The 16,860-nt window shown below is 42.1% G+C and overlaps 1 protein-coding gene across 15 annotated transcripts in view; it reads left to right on the top strand.

The window, feature by feature from the left end:
* Positions 1-16,860, top strand: part of AOPEP (aminopeptidase O (putative)) — a 335,041-nt gene that overhangs the window by 300,676 nt on the left and 17,505 nt on the right. For 9 of the 15 annotated variants that reach the window (XR_008662500.1, XR_008662501.1, XR_008662502.1 and 6 more), the window contains exon 14: positions 12,333-12,449. The exons of 2 other annotated variants lie outside the window; for them this stretch is intronic. Coding sequence is in view for 5 of the 13 variants with exons in the window: in XM_055310035.1 (XP_055166010.1) it covers positions 12,333-12,449 (117 nt within the window). In the remaining 8 variants the exon portion in view is untranslated. Of the gene's footprint in view, positions 1-6,145; positions 6,229-12,332; positions 12,450-14,076; positions 14,207-16,860 lie in introns of those variants that run through there. 4 more of the 15 variants (XR_008662504.1, XR_008662506.1, XR_008662505.1 and 1 more) reach the window with 4 other exon arrangements.

Below are 16,860 nucleotides of genomic sequence, written 5' to 3'. Positions count from 1 at the left end.
GCAGACTTTTTACGTTGTAGAGGTCTTAACCCGCCGGTGTGTCCGAGGGCCGGGGCGTCCCTGTCGTAACGCGCCGTGTGGTCTACTGCCCAGCCTTCGAGGAAAAAAGACCCGTAAACGAAGGGCGCTCTGATGCGCACGAGAAAGCGGTGTAAAGTGCAGGTGCATCAGGAAAAGAAGAACAAATGACTGTTTAGAAATGTTCCACTGGTTCACTTCGTCTCTGGAGAACTGTTCTCCTCTTCCTCTTCTGTCAAGGGTGTGTGCTGATCTGCAGGGGTTCTGGTCTTGGCTCTTAATTCCTGGCAAAACGTTCATGCATGGAAACGTAGACTTAATGCTGCACTGCTAATTCAGACCCCCCCCCCCCCCAAAAAAAAAAGCGCTGCATTTTAAACTTTGACTCTAAAGGGAAGTTTGTTTGGGTTGCCCAGGGCGGAGCAGCCTGTTCCTTTTTTATTTCTGTCCCAGCGATTACTTACAAAGCTCCGAGATGAGAGACCCTACATTGTGAAATCAGCGGAGGAGTGGTTCTCAACCTGTGAGGTTGCCTTCAGTCGTTTTGGAATCTGTGTATCCATTTTTCATCTGGGGGGAATCCGTGATCACTGGTTTTTCAGAGTCAAGCTTCACTTTTAGTACAGACTGTGTAGATTATAATTGTGCTGTAACTTAGATACATAGTGAAAGAAAAATAGCAGAAATTTGGTTAAAATGTGGAAAATAAATACTATCCTTAAAAGTATTTTTAGTTTCGATTATATAAAGAAAATATTTAGAAATCTATATAATAAAAACCATGTTTCATTGCCATCTCTTTTTTTGTAAAAATGAATTCCAACTTAATTTATATGGATAATTTGGGATACTAAGGGGAGGAAAAGTTCGCTTTTCCAATGGACTATTTTCCATTGAAATTGAAAAAACAGAAAACTTAGAAATGTCTTAGCATTTCCTGTAATTCCTGTAACTTCCGAAAGTTGTTCTGAGCCCAATTTAAAGTGTATTATTCCAGTAAAATAATAGTTTTCTTTAAAAATGAGCATGTTGTACATACATAAAGGAGATAGACTGCTGAAACTTAACTACAATTTTTATGAAATTTCTTTAGGAGTGTATTAGGAATAGCATGCACATTCTTGAGATTTTAGATTGGCACTAGAAAGCACATCGTAGGTTTAATCATGTTCATGCCAACACCTATTAGTAAGATGTTGGTAGGTCTCTGACTTACCAGGATTTTAGATCCATGGTTAGTAACTATCTGTTTGCATCCTTGGAGACTTAACTTCTGTTGGATTGACTCTCAAGTACTTGAACTCCCATGAGAAAATATTTTTGTGGCAGCAAACAAGGCTGCATTTCAGATGTCCCGTTCCGGTATCAGCCTGAGGCTGCTCTGAGGCATAAGTCCCAGCTGGAGCTCATAGTAGTTCTAAGATTATTATGTGGAAACTCTCCTAGCAGTAATGTGGACATTTTGCTCCCAAAGGAGCATTTTTATAAAACTTACTGCTTTAGTTTGTTTAGTTGGAAATGGTTTCTCTCGTGATGGGAAATACATTAATGCGTGAATTATTCAACCATTTGTACATTGCATACAATTTGGAGGTAAACAAATCTGGCATCACTCATATCCATGGGTTTTATGGTTTTGTTTCCCATTCACTTGTTTGTTTCGCCTTCTTACATAATGTGCATTCTCTTCATTAAAGAATACTGGCCTAGTAGGAGCTTTCATTCCCTTCAGGTGCAATGCTTTTGTGGTGAAGGAGAGAGACAAGAAGTTGAAAATGGAGCAAACATTTCTTGAAAGTACGTGAAACTTGTTCTCTTTCTCTTGAAGTTCTTAAATCTGTATCTTTTTCAATAATACGAATTGCTCTAAGTGTCAAAGTGACCCTCACCAAGTTAATCCTTTGCTCTCTGTTCCTCATAAAACTTTCCAGAGTTAATCCCAGATATAAAATGTCTGGACTCAAATCCAGAACGGTGTAGAATTTGAGTGAAATGTGACTCACAAGCTTTATGTACGTTAAGTTATTCTGTGAAATAAGCCTCAGCCGTTGGACAGTCAATGGAACCATACTCTCAACGTATTTTTATTAAGTAAACACAACTTTATTGTTTTATTGCCCACACTCGCTCATGCAGCTTGACTCCTCACCCTCGTCTTCCCCACCCCCACCATGCCTCCCTAGTTGTGGTTAGCTATACGTGTATTTAGGGATATGTCTCCTTGTCAGCTTTTTGAAAAAAACCACAACACATTGTAGGCATGTGGTGGAAGTCATGCTTTGTTTGGATTTGGTGGAAAATATAGAGAGAATATTAGAAAATAAAGGCTAACCAAAAGATATTTCTATTGTTTTAACTATGTGCCTGTGAAGAAGAAAAGGCAGGAACTAGGAGTGATGGAATGTTAGCATTCTAGACCAGAATAAACACCCAAGAATGAAATCTGTTTATAAATTATGTTCTGTGCTTAAAAACAACTTCGAGTGTGTGTGTCTCTATCCCCACCTGAGTTGGTGTCTAAGCTGAGGCCAGTGGTGACTTGGTTTATCTGTCCTCCTGTTTCTGGTCTTTTTCTCAACTTACAGTCTTGTTAGTATCATTGTCTCTAAGATGCTTTTGTGGCTTACTTTCTTTTTAGGGGGTAATTTTGATAACTTGGGAAAACTTGATCCTGAATAGCAAGTTTTAATAAGATTGGAAAGCAAAAGGGCGGGTCTCTTAGACGTCCTATCAAGTTTTTGCACATAGAGGAGGATGGGTTGTTGCAGCTCCTCATACAATTTATTAGTTCTTTAACAACGTTATAGAGCCATCATTTTGTTGAAAATAGTCGATTGCAATTGCAGAGGCATTTCAGTTACTTTACCATTAGCTTTTGAAATAAGAATCCTCTACCACACCTATTATTACACAGAATGCTTGTAAAACTTCTTAAATTGGTGTATTTGAACATGGGTATTTTTTTTAGTTTTAGTTTAGAACTGAGAATCACTTTTGGCCAGAATTTTCGTTTGTAGCTATGTTTTCTTGTAGTAGGTTTAAGTCGCCAAATCATTGACTGACAACTATTTTTGCAGTCATTCATACTATACCACCTCCACCTACTATTTTGGACATTAAGTCTTTTGTTTGAATTTGATAAGCGTGTATGTCAGGCCTAGGGTAGATGGCACAAGAAATGAGCAGTATCAGCTTCCAGTCCATAAGGAGTTGCCTTAAACTTTTTACAGAAATTAGAGTTTTGTATGAACTCACTATTCTTTGTTGAAATTTAAGAGGATCCTGTTTTTGTCCATAAGATAAGAGTTATTATCCATAAGAGTTTAGTATTTTTCCCCATTTGTTAACTACTTGTTGTTTAGAGGAAAAAAATGTTTTTAGACAATGTTCCCAAGGGTTACATACATTTGTACTTACGAACACCTTTTGTGCACAGAATAGGAATAGGCATGGAATAGATCCCTCTTAACTAGGAACAGAGCCCTCTTAACTAGGATTGTAGGGCTACATGAAGTATATTCAATCAAATGTTACAAAGGGGTGTCTAAAGTTGACACAGTTATTTACTAAAGTATTTAATTTGTAATAGTAATGCCACACAGACTATCTGATTTTGACATTTTGGAGGTAATATAGGAAGTTAGGGAAAGAGAAGAGAAAAATTCTGAGTTTGAATGAAAATTGTAATTTACTGTTTTTTTTCTCTTGAAAAAAAATATTTGATAGTTCATGTAGGTTGTAAATGACAACATAAAAATCTGAGCATGCAGCTGTGTGAGGCAATGCTTTGTATATGCAAAGCATTTGGAAAATGTAGGATTCCAGCAATTTTTGAGTGTTGCATGCACAGAACCAATGCCTTATATTTAATGGTGTTAGCATTCATCTTTATGCAGAAGCATTGAAATGTGAATTTTTGAGAGATGTATTTTCAAATATTGCTATGACTTAAGCGTAGAGAAATGCCAACAGAATTCTTGTGACACTAGTGCTTAGGGACTCTGCCTATACTAACTCTGGACCTCTTTATAACCCCCCCCCCCAAGTTTCCAGGTAGCTCAGCACTTTGGTGGAGCATGTGCTTTAATCATTTATGCATTTCAGTGCTTAAATTAGCTTGCAGTATTGAATTTCTTCATAAAGTAGATCTTCTCTCCATTAAAGTAAATTATTGGGAAATGTTTTTGACATGATTTAAGAAAAATAGTTCACTTCAGCTGGAGGCAGGAAAAACAAAGAAAAGACCAGGCGGTTCATATACTGTACTTCTGAACCATGGGTTGGTTTTGGTACTTCCAAAAGTGACATCATAGAGACTAAGATGCCATCATTAGCACATAGTGTCTGACATAACTTACGGGTATGGATCATTCTCATGTTCTCACATTAGATAAGGGTCACATTTTCCTGTGCAAACTTAATTTCCCTAACTTTTATAAAAGGTATAACCCACCCAAACTATATACTGACATAAAGCATATTATTTAAACTACATAAAATGCAGTCCTCTTGTCAACTTTCATAACCATGTGTACGTTAATGGTTTATATCGTTACACATTTTGGAAAACGAATCTTTGTAAACACTCATGTTGAAAGTTCACAGAATTTTACCAGAGTGCTTAGGATCTTCATGTTTGCTTCCCTTGCCCAGAAACCTGCCAGATAATTATTGATTTGGGGCCAGAAGGAGACAATTCCTGATCTGAATTTTATGCTTCTCAAGAGATCATGACTCATGAAGAAAAAACTATCAATTCCTAAATGATCAGTTCATTCACTCTACCATGTCATTAATGACATTTTCAATGTAGGGCTCATTTAAAGCTTTCTAAAGAATTTGGAACACTTGAAAGTATCAGAGAATACTAACTTTTCTTGTATTTGCAGATTTTTTAAACAGGAGGCTTTATTTCCTTAAAGTAAATGCTCTTACCTAAATTAATAATATTGTATTTAATAACTGATTTTATGAGGTAGAGTTCCTAACTACTTATAAGTAGTAATGTTTTGTAACTGAAAATTCTAGTTGCATACTAATTTACAACCCCTTTAAGTCCAACAAGTGAACACCTTTATTGTGAAAACTGTCAGCTGGTTTTGTATGTCAGATAATAGACATGATATATAACCAGGTGATGGAATACTATGCAACTGTTGAAAAGAATGAGGTGGGGGCACCTGGGTGGCTCAGTGGTTGAGTATCTGCCTTTGGCTTAGGTCATGATCCCAGGTCCAGGAATTGAGTTCCACATCAGGCTTCCTGTGAAGAGCCTGCTTCTCCCTCTGCCTGTATCTCTGCCTGCCTCTCTCTCTCTCTCTCTCTCTCTCTCTCTCTCTCTCATAAGTAAATAAAATATTTTAATAATAAGAATGAGGTGGAACTCTTTCTGTAGTATGGTAAGATAGCAAGAAATATATGTGAGGGGAGTTTAATGTTTTTTTGTTTTGTTTTGTTTTGTTTTGTTTTATGATAGAGGCAGAGACACAGGCAGAGGGAGAAGCAGGCTCCATGCCAGGAGCCCGATGTGGGACTCGATCCCAGGACTCCAGGATCGCGCCCTGGGCCAGAGGCAGGCGCTAAACCGCTGAGCCACCCAGGGATCCCAATGTATTTTTGTTTCCCAAAATGTTTCCCCAATTTTTTTCCATGTGAAATGAATTATATGAATATTTGCTTCTGCTTGAATTTTCTTTCTAAAATTTGATTACAGACATACTCCCAAAGATGTGTGATAATCAAAAAGAACTGTGCTGGATAAATATGTCTGTTGATTGCTTAATGTATTTTGAAAGAAATTATTTTCACTTTTAATGATTTTACTTGGTGATTTTCATGTGTTGGTAAATCAAGTTTGTGTCTGCAGAATAATAGGAATTGTGACTTCTTATATTTGGGAGTTCTTAAAATGTATTAAGTTTTCATTTTAGCATGTAGAGGATGGTTCTTTTTATAGGGTTTGTTTAGTTTGTTTTCAGTGCGATTCAAACCAATTGTTTTTTTTTTCTATACAAGCTACTAGTTTAAACTAGGAATATTTTAATTATGATATCTTAGTTGACAACAGCTCTTAGGCAGACACTTGCCTGTGTACATATTATTAAATTCATTTTTGTCACTTTAAAAGGTTTATCATTAAGAAAGTGACTGATGACAGATGATCATATACCTACACTGATGTGAAGACCATAGTCCTGGCTGGTGTTTGGGGTAAGGTCAGCTTCACCGGGGTTCTGATACTCTGAGGGTTTTGTGTGTCTTTTGGGGTTGTAAGGAAGGAGAGTTCTTAAAGTTTTGAGAAATTTTTTATTGTATACCCCATTTCAAAAGTCATCATATGAAAATTTATATAGCTTAGAGATTTTATTTTATTTAGGGTCAAAGCACCATCTGAAAGATGATTTGTTAAGGCTTCATCTTGTGTTCTATAGTCCGTTCCTGTTGCCTTTAATGAGTAAAGTGCGTGAAGGGGCATTGTTTGTTCTCACGCTGTGGACTCTGGGGCACCTGAGGCTATATGGTGTGTTGTGTGTTTTCTGGGAAGAGTAGAAAATAATTTATTAGACTTTGGGGAAATTATAAAAAAGACTTTTTGTATCTCTGGGATTACCTTTTTAATCCAAGGGGCAAAGAACCGCTGTCTCTATTGTGCCTCTATGCCCAAAAGCCTGTGACTTTGAAAGGTCAGCTGCTTTAGTTCTGTTGAATTTCAGCCAGCAAGTCTCCAGCATACAGGAGAATTTGATTTTTCTCCCTCCCCCATTTCTTCTGTTTTTGTTCAGTGTAAACAGTTCCTGCTGTAGTAACATAGACAAATATAGCAGAGAATGCTTTTCTGGAAGAAGAATGCTCCCTAAGCATTTTTTAACCATTTTTGGGAAGAATTGATCTTTCTGTGTATTTCAGACAGACTGAAGGAGGGAGGCTGTTGCTGTAAATTGCAGTGACATCATATGTATTGCCCCCATTGATCCGCTTTTAGTCTCCAGCCAGGATAAAAGGAAATGGCAGTGGGGAGGAAGCATGCTTCATTTAGGCACAGATCCAGAGTGATAATGGGGTAATAATAGAACTCACGCCACTGTTGGTCGGTGGCTGTCTTAGTCCCAGGCTCATTCCCCATCTGGGGAGCCTCCCAGAGACTTCCTCTCCTTCGTGTGCGTGTGTGTGGCTGCAGCAGGCCAGCTGGGCTAGGAGGGGAGGTGCCTGCCTTTGGAGGGCTGCAGGCAGTGGGGCTTGGACGTTGGCGGTGCCTGGTTTCTCGTGTCGAGTCCTGCTTTGGAAGGTCAGTAGTGGGACGCGTTGGTGACATATTCTGATGGAAGTGATGAGCCGGCCTTTTCTGTGTCCTGTTCATGGCAGACATGGTGGAGGGGCTCTGTTGCGTGGGTGGTCCTCTGGGAGGCAGGAGTGAGTGATGCCCTGTGACAGCAGTAAGGGGCTTCTAGAAGAATCGGGTTTGTTTGCTTTTTTGTTGCTTGTAGACTAAGGAGGGTGGCTTTGGAAAATTATTTTCTTTTTACGAGCCTGTGTGGAAACTCTTTAAAACCATGCAGAGTTGTGTGGCTTCCCTCAGCTCTTAAGTTGACTGGGAAAAATATCAGGTAGACTTGTTTCTTTGTATATTTCTGGGTAATCAGCAACTATGGAATCTTCCAGCAAGAATACAGACCTCTAAATCCTTAACAAATAGCATTTGTATTGACTGATCTCCTTTAGCATTTTACGTTTTGTACTCAAGTTTCACAGTGTCGTGTTGTCTTTCACGCACAAAGTACGCGCATGACTCTGGCGCACCCCAGTCTTATTTTGTCTAAGTTTCTGAGGCCAATGAATTTTTAAAATACTGAGGTGGTCTCCCTATGGAAAAATAATCACCCCGTCATGAATTCCTTGTTTGTGTAAAGGAAGGAACCTTCTGTTCCTGTCACTGTTAAACTGTGGGCGTGAGCACCATTAGACCCTCAGAAATAAAGGCAGGTTCTTTATATTTAGAGGAGCTGCTTTCTCAGGAGATAATGCTCTGAACCATATCCTTTATTTTTCTTAATCACCTCATAGTGTGACGGAAGCTCTCAGTACTCCTGCATTAAAACACAGTTGGCCTAGAAGCCATGTGAAATTTAATTTGATTTCTTTGTGGGTGGGAGTGGAATGACCCATACAACACCTCTCATTGCTGTTGTGCCAGCTGCTGGGGCGGGGGCGGTGCGGCACCGCATTTGAGCACATTTGCTGGTGTACTGTCTCCACTGCTGTGCAAACATTTTGGTTTATGACATAGCCCTTCTTTTTCATTGTAGGGTGGCTTTACAGGGAGTAAATGTTTATTTTACAAAGAGAAATGTACTATATTAAAGTGAGCTACTTACCACATTTTTGCTTTAATAATCGTCTTTTCGGGGGTCGGTAACATCATGTAAAAAATTTCTTTGTGAATGAAAGTTTTGTTTGTATACTAGAATAGCACTTGATTGCTGATTTTCCCAACTTTGCTCATTGTTTAGAAACTGCATTTTTCCTGGTGAATTAGAAGAGCCACAGTTGGAAGCCAGGTGGCTACAGGTTGTTTACTAAGGGCGAGAAATTTCTCCAGGTCCTCCCTGAAGCATAGGGCTAGCAGAGCTCCCGGCTTTGGGAGAAACGGCCTAGGGTGTCTGTTTGGGCCCTTGTTGCCTTCTGCCCTCTCTGAACAGACCAACTCTCTGCCTGGGTGGGGGCTGTTGGGGGGAGCTCCCTGGCCGGCCACGTGGCTTACTCTCTGCCTCCCCCAGCCCTCAGGCTTTGACGCCCCCCTCCAGTCCATCTCAAGGGGCAGGGGGGCTTGGCTTTAAATATTTTTCCATCATGGAAAATTTGAAGAGGACAAAGGCTTTCAGTGATCCTTTGGTTTTGTTTTTCTGTGCAGATGTGTGACCTTTCTGCTTAGAAGCAAAACTTAGATATGAAAGTATGAACCAGATATCTTGGTAGGTTCATGTGCTCATAATTCTTCAGCTTTAAGCTGGAGTTGTGTTTGTTGGTTAAACCCAACTGGGGGGCAGCCAGGTGGCTCAGCAGTTTAGTGCCGCCTTCAGCCCAGGGCCTGATCCTGGAGATCCGGAATCGAGTCCCTCATTGGGCTCCCTGCATGGAGTCTGCTTCTCCCTCTGCCTGTGTCTCTGCCTCTCGCTTCTCTTTCTCTCTGTGTGTCTCATGAATAAAAAAATCGTAAAAAACAAAACAAACACCCAACTGGGGTAAGTTAAGGACCAAATGAATCATCTTACTCAAGGGTTTCTTTCCTTTGTGAGTCTCCCTAGTTTCAATCCAATCCCAAACTTGAGTTCTAACAGTAGGCCTCTATAAGTGCGCGCACACAATAGGGACACACAATGCTCTCCTTCCCTGTAACTCTGCAGATTGGTAGGGCTGGTTCCTACTGTATTTAGTTAGGCAGCGGAGCCGACACCCCCAGCTGATGGGTGTCCTGGGCTCCATTAGGTGGGCCCTTCCCCAGAAGTTGTCTTCCTGCATTCAGAATGGTGTTGACATTGAGCTGTTGCTCCTGGAGTTGGCTAGCTATGGAAGTGCTGCGGACCAGTTTTGAAAGTGCCCTTCAGGGTACAGGGCTGGATGGGCCCCTGACACAGTCTTGGGGCTCTCCTCTCTATGGCCCCTGTGGAGGCAGAAGCCAGGCCAGGCCACCACATGGTGAGGACTGCTGGGGCACACTTTGTAAAGGGCAGTAGTGAGGTGAGGGAGAAGAGACCATAATGGGGGGAGAAAGACCAGCCCTGGAAGGAGAGTTCAAGTGCAGGAGGACAATTGGAGAATGACCTAAAGGGACCTGCAGGATGTACTTAAGGCCAGGGCTGAAGGATTAGCCTCCAGCAGAGAAGGGCCCCTCTTGGAACACAGGAAAGAAAGATCCAGAAAGGGAAGCTGCAGGATGCTGTGGGTGGGAAGGAGAGCTGAGGGTGCCAGGCAGGGCCTGAGGAGATTGCTTGTGGTATGAGCTGATGAGGAGGCTCGGCTCCGAGGCTGCTGGCCCTAGATGTGGGCTATTTTGTAAACAGCAAATTTTTGAAAAATATAAAAGCCTCATGTGTCTGAAACTATAAAAAATGAAAAACTGACATTTTTGTTACTGGTTGTTATATAGTGATTTGATATCTTAAAACATCTTAAAGGCACATGACTTATAATGAAAGAAAATGAAGTGTTAGCTGTTCTTTGAGCCCTTCTATAGGACCTCGTGGGTCAGCTGGTTGTAGCCCTCTATTTTTGTTGAAGGCACCTTGTTTCAATCCTGTCAGCCCTGGAGAGAGGATCCACAGCGTTGACTCTAATAAGGTGGATGAAGTGATGTTATAAAATAAGAATGCCCAGGAATCAAGTGATACACATCCATGTTTGTAGAAAGTGGGAGTTTTATTATCCCTTAGAAGAATGAGATGAGAAAATACAAAAACTGCTTCCATTGTGAAATTACCTGGTGAATATTGTGTGTGCTGTCTACCCAGTGTTCCTCCATGTACATTTTGGGAAGAGTATATATGGGGGGGGGGGAGCAGAGAACACACCTGGGGGCAAAAAGGTAGGTAGTGAGAGAACCAATGATTTTTAAATTTTCTTTTAAAGTAACAAAGTGGGGATTAAAATCCAGGTGGTGATAGGAATATTCTGTTGATCTAGCATTGATTTGTAGACCTATAAAATCGAGTTAGCTGACAGGGATTATCGGGTGATAAGCAGAGATAGAGAAAAGCTAAATGTAGAGAGAATAATGGAATTCAGAGTAATAATTTTATTTTATTTTTATTTTTAAAAAACATTTTATTTATTTATTCATGAGAGACACAGAGAGAGAGGCAGAGAGCAGGCTCCATGCAGGGAGCCCCATGTGGGACTTGATCCCAGATCCCGGGATCACGCCCTGAGCCAAAGGCAGACGCTCAACCACTGAGCCACCCAGGCATCCCCAGAGTATTAATTTTAAAACCTTGACTTTAAAATAAGTATTTTTCAGTTCTTATAAGATGTATCTTAAATTTATTTTTTCTTCCATTTGTAGTTTATTTGAGCCAGTGCCCTGTGCTGCAGTGCATTGCATGCAGTACAGTAGTGAATAAGACATTTTAAGTTCTTGGATTTCATAAATACTATTTGCTCAGAAATTTTCATTGTTTTTATGCCATATGAAAACATCCTCTATGCCTTTATGTGATAAACACCATTTTTTTTTACCTATCCTGTATGAAAATTCGAGAATGAGTGACCTTATGTATTGTGTCTGTGAGAGATTATACATATATACAGACTTGTATAAAATTACATGTACAATCATTTAAAAAAAATTTTAATGGAATAGTAAACTTACAGTTTTTATAATGGGGGGACTGTGAGACATGGTTCTTATTTCCATTATGTGCCCTTTATTTCTTGGTGTTACATTTGCAAGGTTTAAGTGGTAAAGAAACCATGAACACTGCTTATTTCTTTTCTATGTGTTCACTTAAGATCAGATGTCTTCTTGAATTTTTATCTAGGTTAAATGATATTTTTTGGCATACTACATGCCATAAAGAAATGGAATAAACCATGATAATGTTTTATTAAGATACTTAAGCACAGTTTTTATCATTTCAGAGTGTATATATATATATATATTAAATTGTGTTGCATATCTTTAAAACATCACATTCTACAACCTAAAAATAAAAAGATAAACACTGGATCTTTTGATCTGCTCTAAATACAGAAGTGACATGAAAAGCCACAGAGAATAGGGCTTTTTTTTTTTAATTTTTTTTTAGGGATCCCTGAGTGGCGCAGCGGTTGGGCGCCTGCCTTTGGCTCAGGGCGCGATCCTGGAGACCCGGGATCGAATCCCACGTGGGGCTCCCGGTGCACGGAGCCTGCTTCTCCCTCTGCCTGTGTCTCTGCCTCTCTCTCTCTCTCTCTCTCTCTCTCTCTCTCTCTCTCTCTCTCTCTCTCTCTATGTATGACTATCATAAATAAAAAAGAAAAAATTTTTTTTATTTATTTATGATAGTCACACACAGAGAGAGAGAGAGAGAGAGGCAGAGACATAGGCAGAGGGAGAAGCAGGCTCCGTGCACCGGGAGCCCCACGTGGGATTCGATCCCGGGTCTCCAGGATCGCACCCTGGGCCAAAGGCAGGCGCCAAACCACTGCGCTACCCAGGGATCCCCGAGAATAGGGCTTAAAAGGCCCCAGTGTCAGTGTCTTTGGGGATACGGCATAAGCCCTGAGGTTTACCAAGGTCAGGTCTCTAGTCTGTTCACAGACTTTTTGGTTTTTGCCCTTAGCTCCTTCCAGACCAGCTTGTCTTGCTTCTGGAGCATCTCTTAGAGCAGAAGACTCTGAACCCCCGAACTCTGCAAAGCCTCGAGAGGACATACCAGCTCTCCCAACAGGATGCAGAGGTAAGCAGGAGTGCTCTTGGAGTTTGGACAGTGGGCCCTCGTTGTTGATGAAGAGTGATGGTCCTATTGCACCCCAAGATGCTGACACTGCTCTTGCCATTAGAAGCATCCATGCTGTGTGCTTCTGAGTGAAGAACAGGTACTTTATGCAGTGTAGACTGCTCCCCTGTTCATGCTTGCTCCAGCATGGGGCCTCTGATCCTCTTTGTCACCAGGGTATGTTGAGGTCCTGAGTTTTCTGAGTTTTTCCTTTTACATCTTAAATCGTAAAGACCAACATCAGTCTCCTAAAGGAATGAGCAGACAGGGTGGAGTGTTCTTGAATTAGAAACTCAGACGGGTCATTTTGTGCACGAAGGTGGCGCCATCCTGCTGCATATTAAGGAAACTTGGCTCAGATGTGCCAGAACTTCTTGGTTGCATTCGGTTAGGACAGGAAAGGAGCCATGTGTAAAGGAAATGAAGCCTAATCTAACAGCCGTGGTTTGAAAAGCAAAATTGGATGCTTGTGGGAAAGCAATATGATGTGGTTCATAATATCTTTTAGCCTACTTGGAAGAATGCAGGGTGAATCCTAAGATGAATTCCACAAGTTTTTATATATGTGAAATAGTAAATATTTATTGCATTAAGTCATCTGAAACAAAAAAAAAACAAGCACATACTCAAAAAAGAGAAAAACTCTCTTATATAAAACTCCTAAAATGCAAGTGAGCTTGTTTGTGTTCAATTGAAATAACTGAACATTTGAAACCCGTCCAGTGCCATGTGGCCGCCTGTAGCCACCCACAGTTCTCGAGTGCTTGATACGTGGCTGTTGTGAATTGAGATGTGCTGTGAATTGAGTGTGTGAAATGCACCATGGATATTAAAGACATAGTGTACAATATAAATCATCTCATAATTTCTTCTTATTGATCACAGTGTCAAAATGGTATTTTGGATTTGTTGGGTTAACTAAAATATGAAAACTAATTACACAATCACTAAAATGGAATAAAGCAGGAAAAGCCCACTCATTATTATTAAAAGGCAAGATGGACATTGTTACACTTTTGAAAGCCCCATAAATTCAGGAGTCAATGGTAAAACTCCAGAGAAGACACATGTGGCTTTTCACCCACCTGAGCATAGATCAAATGTGCAACTGTTGCTCTTTATTTTAACTCTCATACTTTTGTTTATGGGAGTTTCCAAGTGTCAGCCTGTTATTTTTAATTAGTGCTTAAAAGATATTTTTATTTATAGGCATGAGGTTATGTTTTAATCAGAGCCGAATTCTTCTGAAATGCCAAGCCCCTATGACTGGCAGCGGACAGGCGAGGGCAGGTGGATCAGAGCAAGCACGGGGCACCTGTCACTCTCTGCCCAAAAGCTGCAAGGTGCAAGACCTTGTGTTCCCCCTTGTTACTTTTAAAAACTACAATTTAAAAAAATACACAGCACTCCTAGCTGCAGGCTGATTTGGCCTGCTTTCTCCAGAGCTTGTTGGCCTCTGCTCTGGGACATGCGGGTTGATTGAGGTCAAGGGTGGGCAGGGGCCAGATGCAGGAGGGCCTTGAGGCTGTGGAATGCAGTTGGGATTTTTTTTTTCTAACAGTGTGCCTCCACCCTGCCCCTTTCCCAGGTTCTCTGAGGTCCTGGCATGTGGTTACACTGACAGCTCGTCTCCCTGTGAAGTTTCCTTGAAATGTCACTCAGAACCAGAAAAGCAACAGGATTTTGGCTAACCAGGCTGTTTTCTAGAAACTTTATTAGTTAAGTGTGATTTTTTTTATGACATTGATTAGCAGGAATTTAGTTGAATAACCATCTGCCTTTATTTTAAGTGACAGAACATTTCATGGGAGGAAGAATTGTTATTTGATGGGAAGGTCTTGAGGATTCTGACTTTATTTTCGATGGTTCTCCTTGGCCTAAACAAATCAGGATCGTCCCTTTCAGCCATTATCAGAGCTTTTAAATATGTCCTAAATGGCAATCATTGGAAAGTTGGCCAGATTTGCTGGAGTGTGGCAGGCCGTGTATGGAGCATGCCTGTGGGAAAGGGCTCCGGAGTGACTTGCCTGGCACAGAACAGTGTGAGTTATGGCCTGCTGCTCTTTGCCCAGGGTGCTGGGACCTGGGACCAAGGCTTCAGCCCCAGGGACTGCAAGGACTCCAGCACAGAGGAGGGGTGCTCGTGCCAGCATGGGGAGGGTGTACAGGGAGTGCAGTCCCCCACATTTCCCAGGTATACGGAAAGGCTCCTCTTACTCCTCTTGGATGGGCCTTTTTCCTGAGAGCGGATACATGAGTCCCTTTTGACAAGGGAGCTTACTGCTCCTCGCCTCACTGCTGCGGCATCTCCCAGCTGCTGGAGCGGTGGCTCTGGCTGCTCCTGCCCCCACCTACCCAGGGCCCCTGCAGCACAGCCTTGTTGGCCAGGTGGTACACGGTCCAGGCTCCCTCCACCCTCTGAGTATTCTCAGCCATGTAAGACACCTGTCTTGCTGTGACTTGGGGCCCCCTGTCCTGTGGCTGCTTCAGCTCCTTTGCTGTTACCCCCCTGGGCCCATCCCTTCCTCTCTGTGTGTGGGCAGGCTGGTGTGGTCCCACTGGGAGGTTTATTTTTAATTATCCTCTCTAGGTAGCCCGGTGTCTGTTAGCAACTTACTGCTTCTGGGTTTCAGCCATGTTCCCAGAACGTCTGCTCTGTGAGTCAGGATTTCTGAGCATGGCGCCTAGGCCCATGTTGCAGGTCAGATTGGTGGGTGTCGGCCTTCTGAGCCCCAGTCCAGGTTACATGCCCCCTGGCTTTCATGGGCCTGCGTCACACATGGCATGAATACACAGTCCTGCTCTGTGGGGGAAGGGATGCCATGTGCTCCCGGTCCTAGGGGAAGAGTGCTGGAGGACAGGGGTCAGCAGAAGCCGGGCAGAATCGTGTGTGTCATCATGGGCCACTTCATGCCTCGCCTGCAATTCCCCTTGCCACCCTCTGAAACGTGGGGCACTAGTGGGGGGATTTTCATCTTCCTTAGTCTGAAAAGTAATCATCAACCATTTTTTTTTACATCCTGAGCTAACGAAACTATTAACCATGTGTGGGGCTGCTTTTAACCAGGATGGAAAATGAGCTGAGGGCAACCTCAATTCGCAGAAATATATTGTTGACAGTTTTTTTTTTTTTTTTTAACATATTGGCTCAACTAAAGAGCCATGAAAGTTAAAAAAAAAAAAAATAGATGTTTGATTCTTGGGACAAAGGCTATTTTCTAAGATCCTTTCCTAAATGATGACTTTCATGCCCCCTTAGCAGGTCTCTTGAACTGTAGCATCGCTGCCGTGGTTGGGGATGAGGATCCACGCAGCTCGGCTCTGGGACCTTTCTCCCCAAGGGCCCCTCACATGACTTTGAAGTTAATTTCTTTCTATAGACTACAATTGAGTACTTCATAATTAGGGGCACACCTCAGGTGAATTTTCAGAAATTCAGAATCAGTACCTCAGCATCTTATCTGGCTTAGATGGGAGTAGAGGGCATTAGTCAGAAAGGTCCCCAAGGTGTTATGCTCTGCTCTGGTGCTTCAGTTGGTAGATTGAGCCAGAAATTTCATTTCTTTGAGAGAGACAGTTACCAGTGTCAGCTGCTCCCCTCATGTGTTTGGGGAATTACCGAGGGCCGAAAGGAGAGGTCTCCTGAGTTAGGTCACAGTGGGACAGCTGGGCGCCTACCCTTTAGTCTCCCTTCAGGGGACAACCCCTCATGGTCAGCCACCAGCAGGGAAGGATAGTGCCTGCTACTGGCCTCAGGAGTGCCTCTGCCATGCCTTGATCTCTTAACACCCCAGCCAAGCACCTGATCCTGGCTGAGGCACTGCCTTGGTAACAAGCTCCACTTGAGTCCCAGGCCCCCAAATGGCTGGTGACCTCCAATAGCCACGTCACCCCCTTCCTGAGCTCTGTCTTCCTGTCTTCACAGCAGTCTGGGCTGGACTGTAGACTTCCTGGCTTTTATGGCCACAACCAAGTGGCAAAAAGTTTCATGAAACCAGTTTTACATTACTATCCTTTCCTATTTCATTTTCTTTAAAAATGTGTGTTGCAATAAATTGCAATAAATTGATTTTATGAGTCACCAAATGGGTCGTAGCCCATAGTTTGAAAAATGCCGGGCGGGATGACGTTGGTCCTCCTCACAACCCCCCTGCTTCCTTCCTGCGGACCATGGCCAAGGATCCTGAGCTGCCACTGCCTCAGGATGAAAATGGAACCATAAACCCCTTCCTCGTGGGATGGGACTGTTAACAACGTGATGTGAGAAAATGTCTGCGAGCATCCATGACCTTAATGTAATTTCTGTTCATGTAAGACCCACAGTCTCTCATTTGTTGTGAAATGGTCTAGTTTTGTTATTTAGCTGAAACAC

Source organism: Nyctereutes procyonoides, unplaced genomic scaffold (assembly GCF_905146905.1).
Source record: "Nyctereutes procyonoides isolate TBG_1078 unplaced genomic scaffold, NYPRO_anot_genome, whole genome shotgun sequence".
In the NCBI taxonomy this organism is placed as follows: Eukaryota; Metazoa; Chordata; class Mammalia; order Carnivora; family Canidae; genus Nyctereutes; species Nyctereutes procyonoides.
Note: the sequence above shows the minus strand (reverse complement) of the source record. Positions and strands in the feature narration are given on the sequence as shown.